General features: G+C 41.1%; 1 protein-coding gene across 4 annotated transcripts in view; it reads left to right on the plus strand.

The window, feature by feature from the left end:
* Window positions 1–12,600, plus strand: part of MPPED2 (metallophosphoesterase domain containing 2) — a 106,723-nt gene that overhangs the window by 2,334 nt on the left and 91,789 nt on the right. For all 4 annotated transcript variants that reach the window (XM_027663361.1, XM_027663363.1, XM_027663362.1 and 1 more), the window contains exon 2: window positions 3,624–3,866. In XM_027663361.1, the coding sequence (XP_027519162.1) occupies window positions 3,739–3,866 (128 nt within the window). In that variant the 5' untranslated portion in view covers window positions 3,624–3,738. The remainder of the gene's footprint in view (window positions 1–3,623; window positions 3,867–12,600) is intronic.

A 12,600-nucleotide genomic window follows, 5' to 3' on the forward strand; every position in this document is an offset into this window, starting at 1 on the left:
GGGGGAGTGTCGGGGTCCGGCCCCCCCTGCGCCTCCGCCGGACTCGATGGGCTCTCTGGAGCCCGGAGTTGTCCGCAAACTGCAGCGCGGCATCTCGGGGGCTGCGGGGCCGCTGCCAAAGCCCCGCGGGTTGAGGGGCAGCGCAGCGTGAGTGCGGGGGGATGCGGGGGCGGCGGGGCCGGTGCCCGCGCCCCGGGCGGGCGGAACGTGTGGTGTCGGTGTAACAGCGCCGGGATAGTGGATGTATCAACAGAAGGTGTTGACACGGGATTAACCCTTCCCGTCTCCTGCCTTTCAGCGTTTTCTCTTACGGCCCGAGCTCAGCCAGAGGCAAATGTTTGAAATTCAGATGAGGAAGGCGTAAATATTTTATTTGGGGAAATGGGTTTTTCGCGTGCCTGTGTGTGTGCGTGTACATACGCAGGGCTCGTGTGTGTAGCTCTCCGTGAAATGTAATGTTACATTTCAAATGACTTACCTGTGCTTATTTCGTGGTAGTTTTTGTGACAGGGCAGCCGTGTACAGATTTACAATTAGCTGAGCCTAAGTTTGGGCCAGCCCTGCTCTGAAAAAGTGCCGGTTTTTACCTGTAACGCTGAGCAGATGTGTACAATGGCACATCTCCTGTCTCGCTGCCGGTACAAACACACGCTGGAAAAGGATAACTGCCTATATTTGGGAAAACGCAACACGCCAAAAAAAAATGATTATTTAGGTTTTTAATGCGGTCATTCTTACTTAAACCTGCCTCGTAAGGCGTGGAAGATATTACACATTGTTATACTTGATAGATGGGGAAATAATGCAACTTTTATTCTTTTGTACTCATCTCCTGCATGTAACCTTCAAACAGTGCTCACAGTTAGAGAAAGAAGAACAGGAGCGATTCAAAGTAGTATTTTTAATTTATTCTGTTTTAATCTTGGGCCTAAAATAATTTTTTTTTAAAGTTTTGAAGGGTTCAGCTTCTTTTTCTATTTTCTTCAGAGACATTCACAGTAAGGAAGGTAATAATTAGATACTTCTGATAGGTGAGCTGTAGTACTCTATGGAGTACTAAATGGAAATTAAGAGAATTGACACGGAAGCCAGCTTCAAATTTTACTTTCTTTTTTAACCCCCAGTCTGGCATTTGTTGTGAATTTCAGCTTAAAAGGATATTTTGTTCAGCTTTGTCTTGATTTAAGTATAGAGATTTATTTTCAAGATTGAAGATTAGAACAATGGGAAGGAATTGCAGCTTATATACTTGTAATCTTACTGAGAGTCAAAAGTATTTAATACAGCTATTCAAGTATCCTCTTGTCATTTGTTTTATGCCAGTTAGTTGTAATTTCTTTCTGTAACATGGATTGTTATAAACCTTGAAAAAAATGCTTATTATCTGTATGTATAATTCACTCTCATGAACAAATTAGATTTTTCTTCCATGAGTGAACTATAATATGAAATTTCGTGTTCTGACCTTTCTTATGCTGGATTACTGAAAACAGTGTCATTTGGCTTTTCTGAAAGCCCAAGCATATTTTTGTTGTTGGTTTAATGTGTTGTTTTATATTGTTGTTTTTAATTGTGGAAAAAAGTAACACATGTAATTTTCACATCACTTCTTAATATATGCAGACGCTAAAGTTCTTGCTGTGTAAAAGAAAAAGTCTAGTTGTTGGATTTTTTCCTGGGAGCTCTGATGGCCAGCATTCTTGCTAATGACAGTCATTTCTCTGGCAGGAAGATGTTTTCATTTGTATTTACTTTTCAGTACAGGGCAATTATGCTGCTCTGTGTTGTGCACTCTTCCGCAGCTCCTATCTCAAAAGAATTACAGTACTTGGAACAGGACTGCGGTTTGAAGCAGGTGTTGTGTTTTACTGTTATGCAAAATAACACTAAAATATAATGGTAAAGGAAATTAAGGAAACAGCTGCAAACTTGGTGTGGTAACTACTACATTAAGAGGGGCAGTTGTTGCAGCATCTTACATCACATCCAAGGCAGCAAAGATTTGTTTCAGTAAAGCTCACCTTGCTCCTGAAACTATTGCACTTGTTCTTGCTAAGGGGATTAGTGTGGAGACCAGACTATAACCTGAGTTACAAAGATGTACCACCTCACTAGTGACAGTTTGTTAAGCTGGGACTTTATGCTTTAGTTTCATCTTTTATATTTTTTTCCCTCCATCTAAAGAAGACGTAGGATAGGACCCAGTTACTGGAATGAAGGTTGCAGAATGTCTTAACCCAACTAACATATGGAAGCCTACATAGGCCTGAGGTGGTAAAATAGTAAAATAAATGGCCTATAGCAGGCCATCTGCCATTTGCAGGGCATTTTCCTCATGCTTCATGCCAAACTGGAAATTAGTCTTTGTATTAAAAATATATTTTGAATACGAATCAAAGATTTCAAGTATTTCATGTTACACATGGCGAACACATTTCAGTTTGGGAGCTAGAGAGGTCCAGGAAAATCGCACTGAAAAAACCAGTGTTGATGCTCAGGGCTCAAATCATTCTCTTCTCTTTCCCATCTCTTTGTTCCTCCCAGTAAGCACTGATTTACTTTTGTGAATTACACACCAGACATGGAAAAAACACTACTGTGTGTGGCAGCTAAAGGGAGGGATATCAGCTGATGCCAGGTGTCATGATTTCATGTAAGTCCTTGCTGGGATAGTGTGTCCCAGCTGAGCATCTGCCTCGTGAGCAGGGCTCTTAAAGAGTTGCTCATCTTGAAAGTATTCTTCGAACATCAGCTGATCAATTTTCACAGAGTCCCTCTGAAAGGCAGGCAGCTGAGGGATCCTCAGTTTATTGACAGCAGAAATCGAAGCTCAGATTTTGTGCAAGAAGCTCAGCAGAGCAGGTTTGGGAGGTTTCTGGCTATTTGGGTTTTGCTTATATTACAGTGCACACCCAGTCTTGACACAAAATACGTTTAAGAGCACTTTGAAGAAGTGAAAGATAGGGATGCATACAGAGGAAAGAGCCTATTTCTTTCATCTTATTCAGAAATATTTGTGCATAAAATCGCACTTAAATCTGTCAGATAAATCATTACTGTCTCGTGGTGAATCCAAACCAGTTTCATTCCTAGTGCACTATAACATGGATATTTTGCTAACGTTGTCTGGATAATCGCCTTTCTCTGGACAAATAAATGCCTTGATTTAAAGGCATTTGGGTGTAACTTTAGCTATGGAATTTTAAAATGTTCTTTACATCAGTTTCTTATAAGTCTCTAGATTGTCATTCATGTGGTAAAGCTGCAATAGGGCCTAGAAAACAAGTGTGTATGTTTGTAGAAAGTCATTTATCTTTCAGCAAACTGTGTCCACTTGTTAGTTTTCGTGGTTGCAGTTAGCACAAGATATTATTTCAAATAAAGAATATGAAATGTGGAGTATTTAACAGGAGCTTTAAACTCATATGTTTTATTCCCCCCAGGATAGACAAACAAACAAAAAAGTGAATAGTAATGCTTAGAGAGTGGGGTGATGGGTACATAAAAAATATAGAAAAAGGTGTCTGAATAGAAATCAGGAGAGGATAGAGTAATCTGTCTGTGTATGTTTACATCTCCTCATAGCTTATAGCAGTGTGTGTGCTGTCTTCCTCTTCTGGCAGAGGTCACGGAGTTGATGAGGAGCTGCTGGGAATCGGGAGCTGCCTGGACCACAATGCCCTACCCTGCTCCTGGCCTTGGGAAGTTGTGAGCTGCTCATGTCCATAAGGAGGAAGGATGGCTCATGGAATTCCTTCACAAGGCAAAGTTACCATAACAGTGGATGAATACAGCTCCAACCCAACGCAGGCGTTTACACACTACAACATCAACCAGAGCAGGTTCCAGCCTCCACATGTGCATATGTGAGTATTCCCGACCTTCCTGCCTGTGTGTCTGTGTGTGTGTGTCTGCCTGTGCCTGAGACGGAGAACTGCTGCCGAAGGAGTGGGTTGAAAACTGGGAAATTTGGTTAGTCACATGAGCTGAGAGGCAAGATGGTTGTCGGATTTCTTACCTGGCGTGTCTGAGGTTTGAGAAGCCCTGCTCCATCCTCTCCTGGAGGTGACTGCCCGAGGCTCGCTGCCTCTGTGGAACTCCCCTGTGCCGACTGGTGGGGCGCATGTTCTCAAGCTTGTCACTCTACTGATCTTTCTTTTAACTCGCCTGAGGGACCCATTGCTTTAAAAATTAAGCTCCCTTCCCCCAGCCCTTACACTCAGCTGCGAAATAGGCCTAATTGGGACTAATTGTCCCCCCTGATCAGTGAATCCTTTGTCCTCCTGGTTGGGAGTGGAACGTGTGCCGCATGACACATTCCATTCCACCCGCAACCTGCCGCACAAAGGAGTCGGGGTCTGCCCAGTAGTTCCTCCCAAGAAATACAAATACTCTCTTAAAACAACAGCTCTGGCCCGAACCAACGAGAGCACGGGAAGTGGAGAGCTGAAGGCTCCTTCCCTCACCTTGTTAGTCCTGGGTATTGTGTGGGCCAGGCTCCTTGTGCTGCCCAGCACCTTTGGCACAATGGGCTGCTTGCTTAGCAAAGAGCTAAGTACCAGTTTTAACTCTGAATTCCCTTCCCATTGTTTAGTTGAGTTTGATCTTTATCGGTTATTTCTGTGAAGGTTCTTTTCCTTTTAGCATTAATAGACTGAAAAGCACGTGAAACTAAAACAAAGCCGACATCTCTTGACCTCCTGCGAGCCATTGTTAGGCAGGATTTTGAACGATGTCACACTATTGAATTTGATAAGGATTTAGCATAATAAGGGGGGAAAGTTGTATGGCACTTCGTTGCATTTTTGTTATGTAGAAGGCTGCCGGAAGAGTCACAATGTAGGAGTTCAGCACCTTCTAATAGGATTTCATGTGGTTACAATGTTCCTAAAGGCAACTTTGGGAAGGATGCTGAAGAGTGTCTGTCGTGCATGTGGCTGACTTTTCAAGGTGAAGAAAGTTTTCATTAATTACATTTGATTGAAAACGTTTAGACAGCCACACCTCTAATAGATAGTGTATCTCTTACATGATATTGATATAATGGATATCTTAAAAGGTACTTCTCTTGTCTGGAAAAACTGTAATTGAAATAAATACTGAAACTACAAAGTTCAGTACAGTGACAGTATTTTAAATGATTTTTAACTTTAATACTGCAACTTTCTTAAAATCAGTAATTTGATTTCAGGGGAGGGCATGGCAAACTAAAGGGAGATCAAAATTTAGAAAAATTGGAAATTAATTAGTCTCAGTTTCACAGTGAAAGCAGAGAGAGCAATGTCATAGTGCACAAGGCGAGTCTGGATTCAGGTGTAGGTCTGGATAACAAATGATGGATTTTAGAAAACCTATTGAGGGGAAAAAAAAAAAGACCGGATCCTATCAGGAGGGTAGAGGAGAGCATGGAAGTGAAGATGACTATGGCTGAGGGTTTGTGTGATGGTAGCAACAGCTGAATTATTTCTGGGGAGGAGAGCCTGGGTTCTGTGGTAGCTTCAGACAGGGTCTTTATTTGTCTTCTCAGCGTTTTGTAGTGGAAACACTGTGTGTATTTTTGAAAGAGGATGTCATCAAGTGAGAAACCTGAAAAGAAAATTGGTAAAAGCAGTATTAACAAAGAACCCATGATCTGTTTACCCTGTTGTATCTCTGTTAGTGCCACGTTGCTGCAGCCACTGGGATTGATTTGATTTGGTTTTACAGTCTGCTTTTTTTTATTGTTGCTGTCTTTTAAAGTAATGCATGCGTTTGGTTGTTTTTTTTTCTTTTCTAAGAAGGAGTTTGAGGAAGCTTTATTCTCTAGTGAAAAATTTATTTTAAAAATCATGGGATGATGAGAAATGAGTAAAGCAACATGGGAACTGAGTGTTGTGACAGGTATGTGAATAGCAGGGCAATATATTGCTGCAGGGCCCTGCTGCATACCATAAATCAGGAGCTGGGTGCAGCTTAAGGACAGTGTTCTTTGCTAAGGGAATTTTTTTTTTAGAAGTAATTCCTTTATGGATATGCATCTCCATGTGCAAAGGTGAGAACTGGGTTCATGGCACATACTGAGCCATTTCTGGCTCTGGTATCCTTTGGGCTCAGCTCTCGTTTTACACAGAGTAGAGGGGAGTCCATGGAGTATCACCAGCACAAACCTGGTGGGTGAGGCACTCCAGGCATCAGTCTGCCTGTTGGTGGGACACATCCTGTGCTTTTTCTCCCACTTTCATTTTGTGCCTTTCATGTGACAGTGTCAGCTGGGATACAGTTCTCTTATCTTTATTTGTGTATTTCCACCAGCATTTCTTGGTGAATCTGTTTAAATGTACAGCCAGGTAAACAACAAGGGGATTTGTTACAGCTCCCTTTGCTTGGGCTGGCTGGGACAGCAGTTTTGTCACTTAAGCTCTGGTGGTATAGCTTTTGAATCAGTTTGTCCATTCTTTTTATTTCATTTCTCTACCAATTAACATTTGAACAGGTATTCTAAAGGCAAATTTTACAATTATTTTGCATAAAGGGATGTAATTTGAAATATTATTTTGTCATCTTAAGCAATGCTCCCACCTACAGGTTTCACTTACTTTCTGAAGATGTCATAAAGTGTTTGTGTTTGAATGTTTTGTACAAGTCGTGTTTACTTTCTGTTAGTTTTAATTAAATGCATCACCTTAGTTCCCTGCTTTCAAGAGCAGCTGCAAATTAATGAATAACAATTATAATATGCTTCCCTTTGCTTCATATTGATGATTATTCTTCTGAAAGTTTTCATACTTTGTATTTTTTTACCAAGAGTTGTGACTTAAAGGCAAGTGCTTCTTACTCCTCTGGTGTGATGCTGCCACGTATGAGAAGTTTTTGTTTGTTTTGGGTTTTGTTTGTTTTTACATTTAGTTTGGTGTTTTTTTTTTTTAAACGGGTTTTAAGCCATTTAGATTTTTGAGGTGTTCTATATGAGGCTGGGATTAGTGGTACCAATACCAGTGAGCAGCAGTAGAATGCAGCCAGGGGACAAATCCAAATGTAAAACTGCTTACTTAGGCTTTAACCATGGAGAAAAACCTCCCGATTTAGGTACAACACCCCATTTACTTGCAGGGGGAAAAAAAAAAAAAGGAAGAGTGAAATAAACTTTGTGTATCTGTTTGGACAGGCCCATCTGGTGAGGATGGGGGAGTTTTGTGAAGATAAAATAGCTGTAGCCCAAGCTGCTGCAGGCTGAGCCTTTTAGAGGAGTTCATTATCTTTCTTCTGGTCTCACCAGCATGACTTGGTGGCTTGTTTTTGGGAGTATGTACATGTTAAAACTCCTGTGGTTTAAATTCAGTAGTAAGAAAGATAGAGGTTTCTGTGCCAGAGCACAAGTCTTCTAAATAAGTTTATTCATACCGAGAGATACCTTGAACAATCTGTAACCATATAATTTTATTGCCTTTTCTGTACTGGAGTAAAACCCCCATGTGAATATTCTCATTTTAAAACAAAGAGCATAAGCAGAGTTTTATATTAGTAGAAATATATATATATATATATATATGGTTGAATAGAGTATTTAAAGGTGTGTATATATATATGGTTGAATAAAATATTTAAAGGTATGAGTGTGTGTAAATGTGTATATATAATAATAATAGTAAAATAAAAATAGGGCTGTGTGACCATAGAAGAAAAACTTTCAACTGTGACAAAGCCTTACATTGTTAAAACCCAGAGATCTTATTAGACTACTAACCTGGAGAAATAGGATCTTGCTTTTTTTTTTTTTTTTCTTCTTTGGGAAACGGTCCTGCTTTTAATGTGCTTTATAAACTCCCCCTGAGATTAGTGGGAAATCGTGCATTTGATTTGTAGTAGTCTCAACTTTTGTTTTATATAGGGTGTGTGATATTTAGGGGGAGGGGAAAGAGTTGGCATTAATAAAATATGAACTCCTTTGACATTTAGAGAATAGTGGAGTTGGTACATGTAATATTATTGGTTGAGAGAATACAGAGATTCAGTCTTAAACTAGTCAGCTGTATTTAGTGTGACTGGGCAGGCTGTTTCAGCTGATAGTGATGTGACAGAGGTTTTGGTGGAAATTGTTGCTCTGGCCTTTAATAAGACTTTTTACAAAACCATACGCAGCTCATGACCACCCAAGTTCCTTTTCACAACTTATTTTTTGAAATAAATAAATAAAAACCCCAGTGCCCTCTGAAACAATCAAGTTACATTTAAATTCTGGTAGTGAAAACATTGAATGAGTGCACTTACAAGCTGAGCCTTACTTTTGGATGTGGGGATTGTTTTCGGGGATCAAGGCTCACAACCATCTTACCTTTGTGGAGGTTTAGTCTCCTTTTATCTTGCTGGTCCCTCACTGACCTGGGTGCTGCTGAAATGCAGCAGGCTCACAGCCCGGTGTGTTAAGGAAAACAAACCTGTTTTTCTTTAGCCAAGAGCAGTAGCCTTTCAGCAGCTGCCCTGGAGCAGCTGAGCTCTCCCTGCAGTGGCCTGGTGGGGATTCCAGCAGAATACAGGGAGGACAGCTGGAGGTAAGAACCCTTACAACTGTCCCCAAATAAACAGTGCTGCACTCAAGAAGAGGGCCATTAGCTGATTGTGTTTTCTGGTTCTCCTGCCATAGAACAGTGGAAGGCGAGTGGCAAAGATGCTAATTTTAATCATGGTTATGAAAACTCTTTTACTGGTGCCTGTGCATGTGTCTATATGTCTCTGTGAGTGAAGATCTCTACGATCTTCCTGATTTTTTCGTTATTTGAAGTTACTTGTGCAAAAATCTAAGCATCATATAAGTTTTAAAGTTAAATTTTACGTGTAAGATGAAAATAAATACCTTTTAGAGCCTTTTGAGGTACTGGAGTGGAACATGATGAAAGTTAACGCAGTGGTGATATAAGGATCAGGAATTGCAGTTTTGTAAATAAAACTGAAATTTAGGCACCTTGTACTGTGTTTATACAGTGCAGTCATAATATGCTAAACACTCTTGAAAAATTGATTAAGTTTCTGACCTTTCTTTTTGTCATTGTAAAAAGGAATATTACCAACCTACCTTTAAAAAAAATGGTCTGACATCCCTGGAAGGCTGATGCTGTAAAAGTGCCAATATTATTACTATAAATGTAGGACAGGTTTAAAATAATTTTTTGTCACCGCTGCCCTATTATTACTCTCTTTCCACATTGCCCTGTCCTAAGACAGAAGCCGGGTCTGGTTTAAATTGTCGATAAACCCTTTACCTCTGGTGCTTTGTGGGGGCAGGCTGCCAGAGCAGCCTCTGTGCCCATCAAAATCAATCCGTCAGTCCCTCAGTGTGAGGTATCAGCCCTTCTGCAGCTCCCACGCGTTGGCTGAGTGAGAAAAGCTGTGCCTGGAGGTTCCTTGCAGGGCTGGAAGCCGGGAAGATCCCTGAAATACAGGGCTGGAAGCCGGGAAGATCCCTGAAATACAGGGCTTCAGCACCGACCCTGCCCAGCTGCTCCTTCCTGCCCCTTCGCCACACGCTCTGCCCCCTCTGCAGGAGTGTTGGCAGAGCCTTTTTGGGGCTGCTGTAGAGACTGAGACACTGAAAGGGTCTAAGTTAAAAATGTCCTTTTAGTGGTGTGGGGGTTTTGGTGGTTTGTTTGGGGTTTTTGTTTGTTTTGTTTTCCAATGAGCTATTTTCAGTGATCTCTCTCCTGGTGTAGCCTCACCAGTAGTGGGTTACGGGAGTGGCCAGCACAGGTGAGAGGGAGGTGTGCTTATGGATCAGCCAGTGGGCAAGGATAGAAGGAGAGGGATATTTGTTCATCTTACCTGAAGAGGTAAGATTGGTGAAGATTTTCATTGGTGAAACTGTTTTGTCAACCCCTTGTAGAGCCAGTCTGACCACTGTCGGTAAAACCCGAAAGGGAGGAAGAAAAATAGATTTTTATGTACATATGTGTTCATGTTCTTTTATGCTTTATTATTCATGTAAAGAAGCCTTCAGATAGCAAGCACTTTAATTGTAAGGCCCTCTTTCAGTAGCTGAGCACTATAAAAATGGAAATTTTCATTGCATGATCTGATTCTATGCTATGGTGTTACCCGTGTAGTTCGTTTAGTGGTCAGTCATACTGAGAGACAGTTGACACAGTGTGTCCTTCCCTTCTGGGAAATGTGTGATGGGATTTGACCCAGGAACACTTTTTGCAGCAGTGGTTCCTATCACAGTACCCTGTGCTAGAGGGAGACTGCTCACCAGGGCAGTTCTTTGCAGTGAAGTAATTGGACAGAAAAAGTGAATATATGTTGCAATTGGGGTGTTGTACTGTCACTGGAAGCTTGTAATTTCTTTTGTTAACATACTGGGGCAGTAGGGATGTTGTTGTGGAAGCAGCACATTCTTGCTTTTATTTAATACTTGAAGGGTGAGAACACGATCTGTCCTGTGAAACAACTTCTAGAGCATAGATTTCCAAACAGAGAGTTAGTACCTAACTAAAATTTGCAGGCCCCACACTGCACATCCCATTGTAGAATTTTTGGCTCGTGGTTTTCTACTACTGGCAGAATGAGGTTTCCCTGACAGCAGTGATGAGGGAGTGTGTTCCCTGTGACACATGGCTATTCCAAGCCCAAGGAAAGTGCTGCACCTACCTATCACACATCTTGTTCTTTTCTTTTGCAAACCCTTGCTTGAATATTTTGTGGGACAAATAAGCCAGAGGAAAGCCCTGTAAACAATGTGGTTTTAGATGTCTGTTATATGTTAAATTACTATATGCAGCTTGCTTATGTTTCATGCAAGACTACTTCAGAAGTGATCAAGTGTTGGTCATGGACATTGAGTGTTGTACTGAATGTTGGCGTGGTAATTTTTTGAGTTTGTGTTTCTGATCTTGAGCTACCAGAGGTGGCTTGATTTCAGAGTCAGTTGCCTAACATTGGTACCCGTGGAAAAATTCAGAAATGGGTAGCTAGTGTGTCTCCCTTCCTAAAGAAACACTTGAAGAGTTTGGGTTGGAATTCTCTAAAATGCCATGGCATAGCTTGAGAAAATAAATGCTCTTAGGCATGGCAGAGGTACACTGAGGCAGGGAGATGTCTTTAAAACATGCATCTCTTAACAGTGAGGTTGTGAAGTTACTGCTTTGAAGACACAGTCAAGTTTGGTTTTGGGGAGTGCCAGTGCTGGGTAGGAAGTCCCCTCAGTTTTGCATGGGAAAATCATTCACCTCTTAATTCGCACCAAGTTTTTCCAAGTCCCTACAGAGGATTCCAGCAAGTTGTGAGTTTTGGTCCTTGAAGCAATGACTCCTTGTTTCCAGTGGTTTGAATCATACTTGGCACATGCAGTTGTAGTTTTATGGAGTTCATTGTGATTGTTTCTGCTTGCAGAAGGCCTGATATTGGCTTTCAGGTCCTTTCTGTAGTGTGCACATGCAGAGCAGCGCAAAATAGAGCAAGGAGGTAAGGCTATGTGCATATATATGTGCACATATTTAGTAGAAGATATTTCAGAAGATAGAAAGAGGTCTATAGGATTTTGAAATTCAGATCTTATCCATTTACTTTCAGTTTTGATGTGAACCATTAAGATTGCAATTTTGAGATTATGTATCATAGAGGGCAAGTTTTCTGTTAGTGTGTGGTTGTTTTTAATTATGAGGAAGCTGTGGCTGAATTATGGATCCGTTTAGGTTGGATTATCAACTCCAACCATTAACCTAGCATTGCCAAGTCTGCCACAATATAATTCAATATATTAACTGCTAAAGATGTTTGAAAAAAAAATAATCTGCAAATTAAGATCACATAAAATGAAACAGCAAACGTGTGCATTTAAAACACTGAAGTCCAACCAATTCTTTCCTGTAGTAAATGTGACTAGACTTTATTTAATGGTTTTTATTTTGCTGCCTGTTTCAAACAAAATGTTAGGGTGTGATAATCTTGTACACAGTAACGTTCCTGGAGCAGGACCAAGTGGTTAGAGCAGAAAACTTCCAAGTCTGGATTTCAAACAATAAACTTTAGGTACCTGGCGTTGCAGTTGTTTTATTCCTTCTGAAGAGTTGACCATAAAGCTTGGTCATAACCTCCATAAACGTGGAGATTTCTTCCAGCACATCAGGACAATATATCCTGCAGGATCTATGGTTGTAACAAAATGCTGGTGGGATGAGCTCTGGTGTTGCTGCTGCTGAAGCTTTTGGAGTGGGGGCAGAGAGGATGGTTGAGAACGCAGGTGGACTCATAATCCCCAAATACAGTTGTCCTCTTCATAACTGATGGATCAGACCCATTTTATTTCTGGTGTCAAGAGAGTTCACCTGTGTACTCTCCCCTGACAGGGAAATGCCCACCCCTATTTTAAGATGCACTATTTTATAATGGGCATATTTTCTAAATGCAAATCATTGTCTTGGGGGAAAAGACAAATAAGAAAATCCCAACTGTCTCCTGGTTTTACCAAAAGATCGTTTAAATTATTGTGCCATGTGGGGTCTTCCAAGATTTGTTTTTGTCATAGGTTGTGAATTTGGTATTCCCAGACCCTCTCTTCCTTGCGTGCTGCCTCACATTTGGGGCTACAGAGATTCCACTGGATGTTAGCAGGGGAAAAACAGCACCAGAGGC

This window comes from Corapipo altera, unplaced genomic scaffold (genome assembly GCF_003945725.1).
Source record: "Corapipo altera isolate COAL_440 unplaced genomic scaffold, ASM394572v1 100, whole genome shotgun sequence".
Classification (NCBI taxonomy): domain Eukaryota; kingdom Metazoa; phylum Chordata; class Aves; order Passeriformes; family Pipridae; genus Corapipo; species Corapipo altera.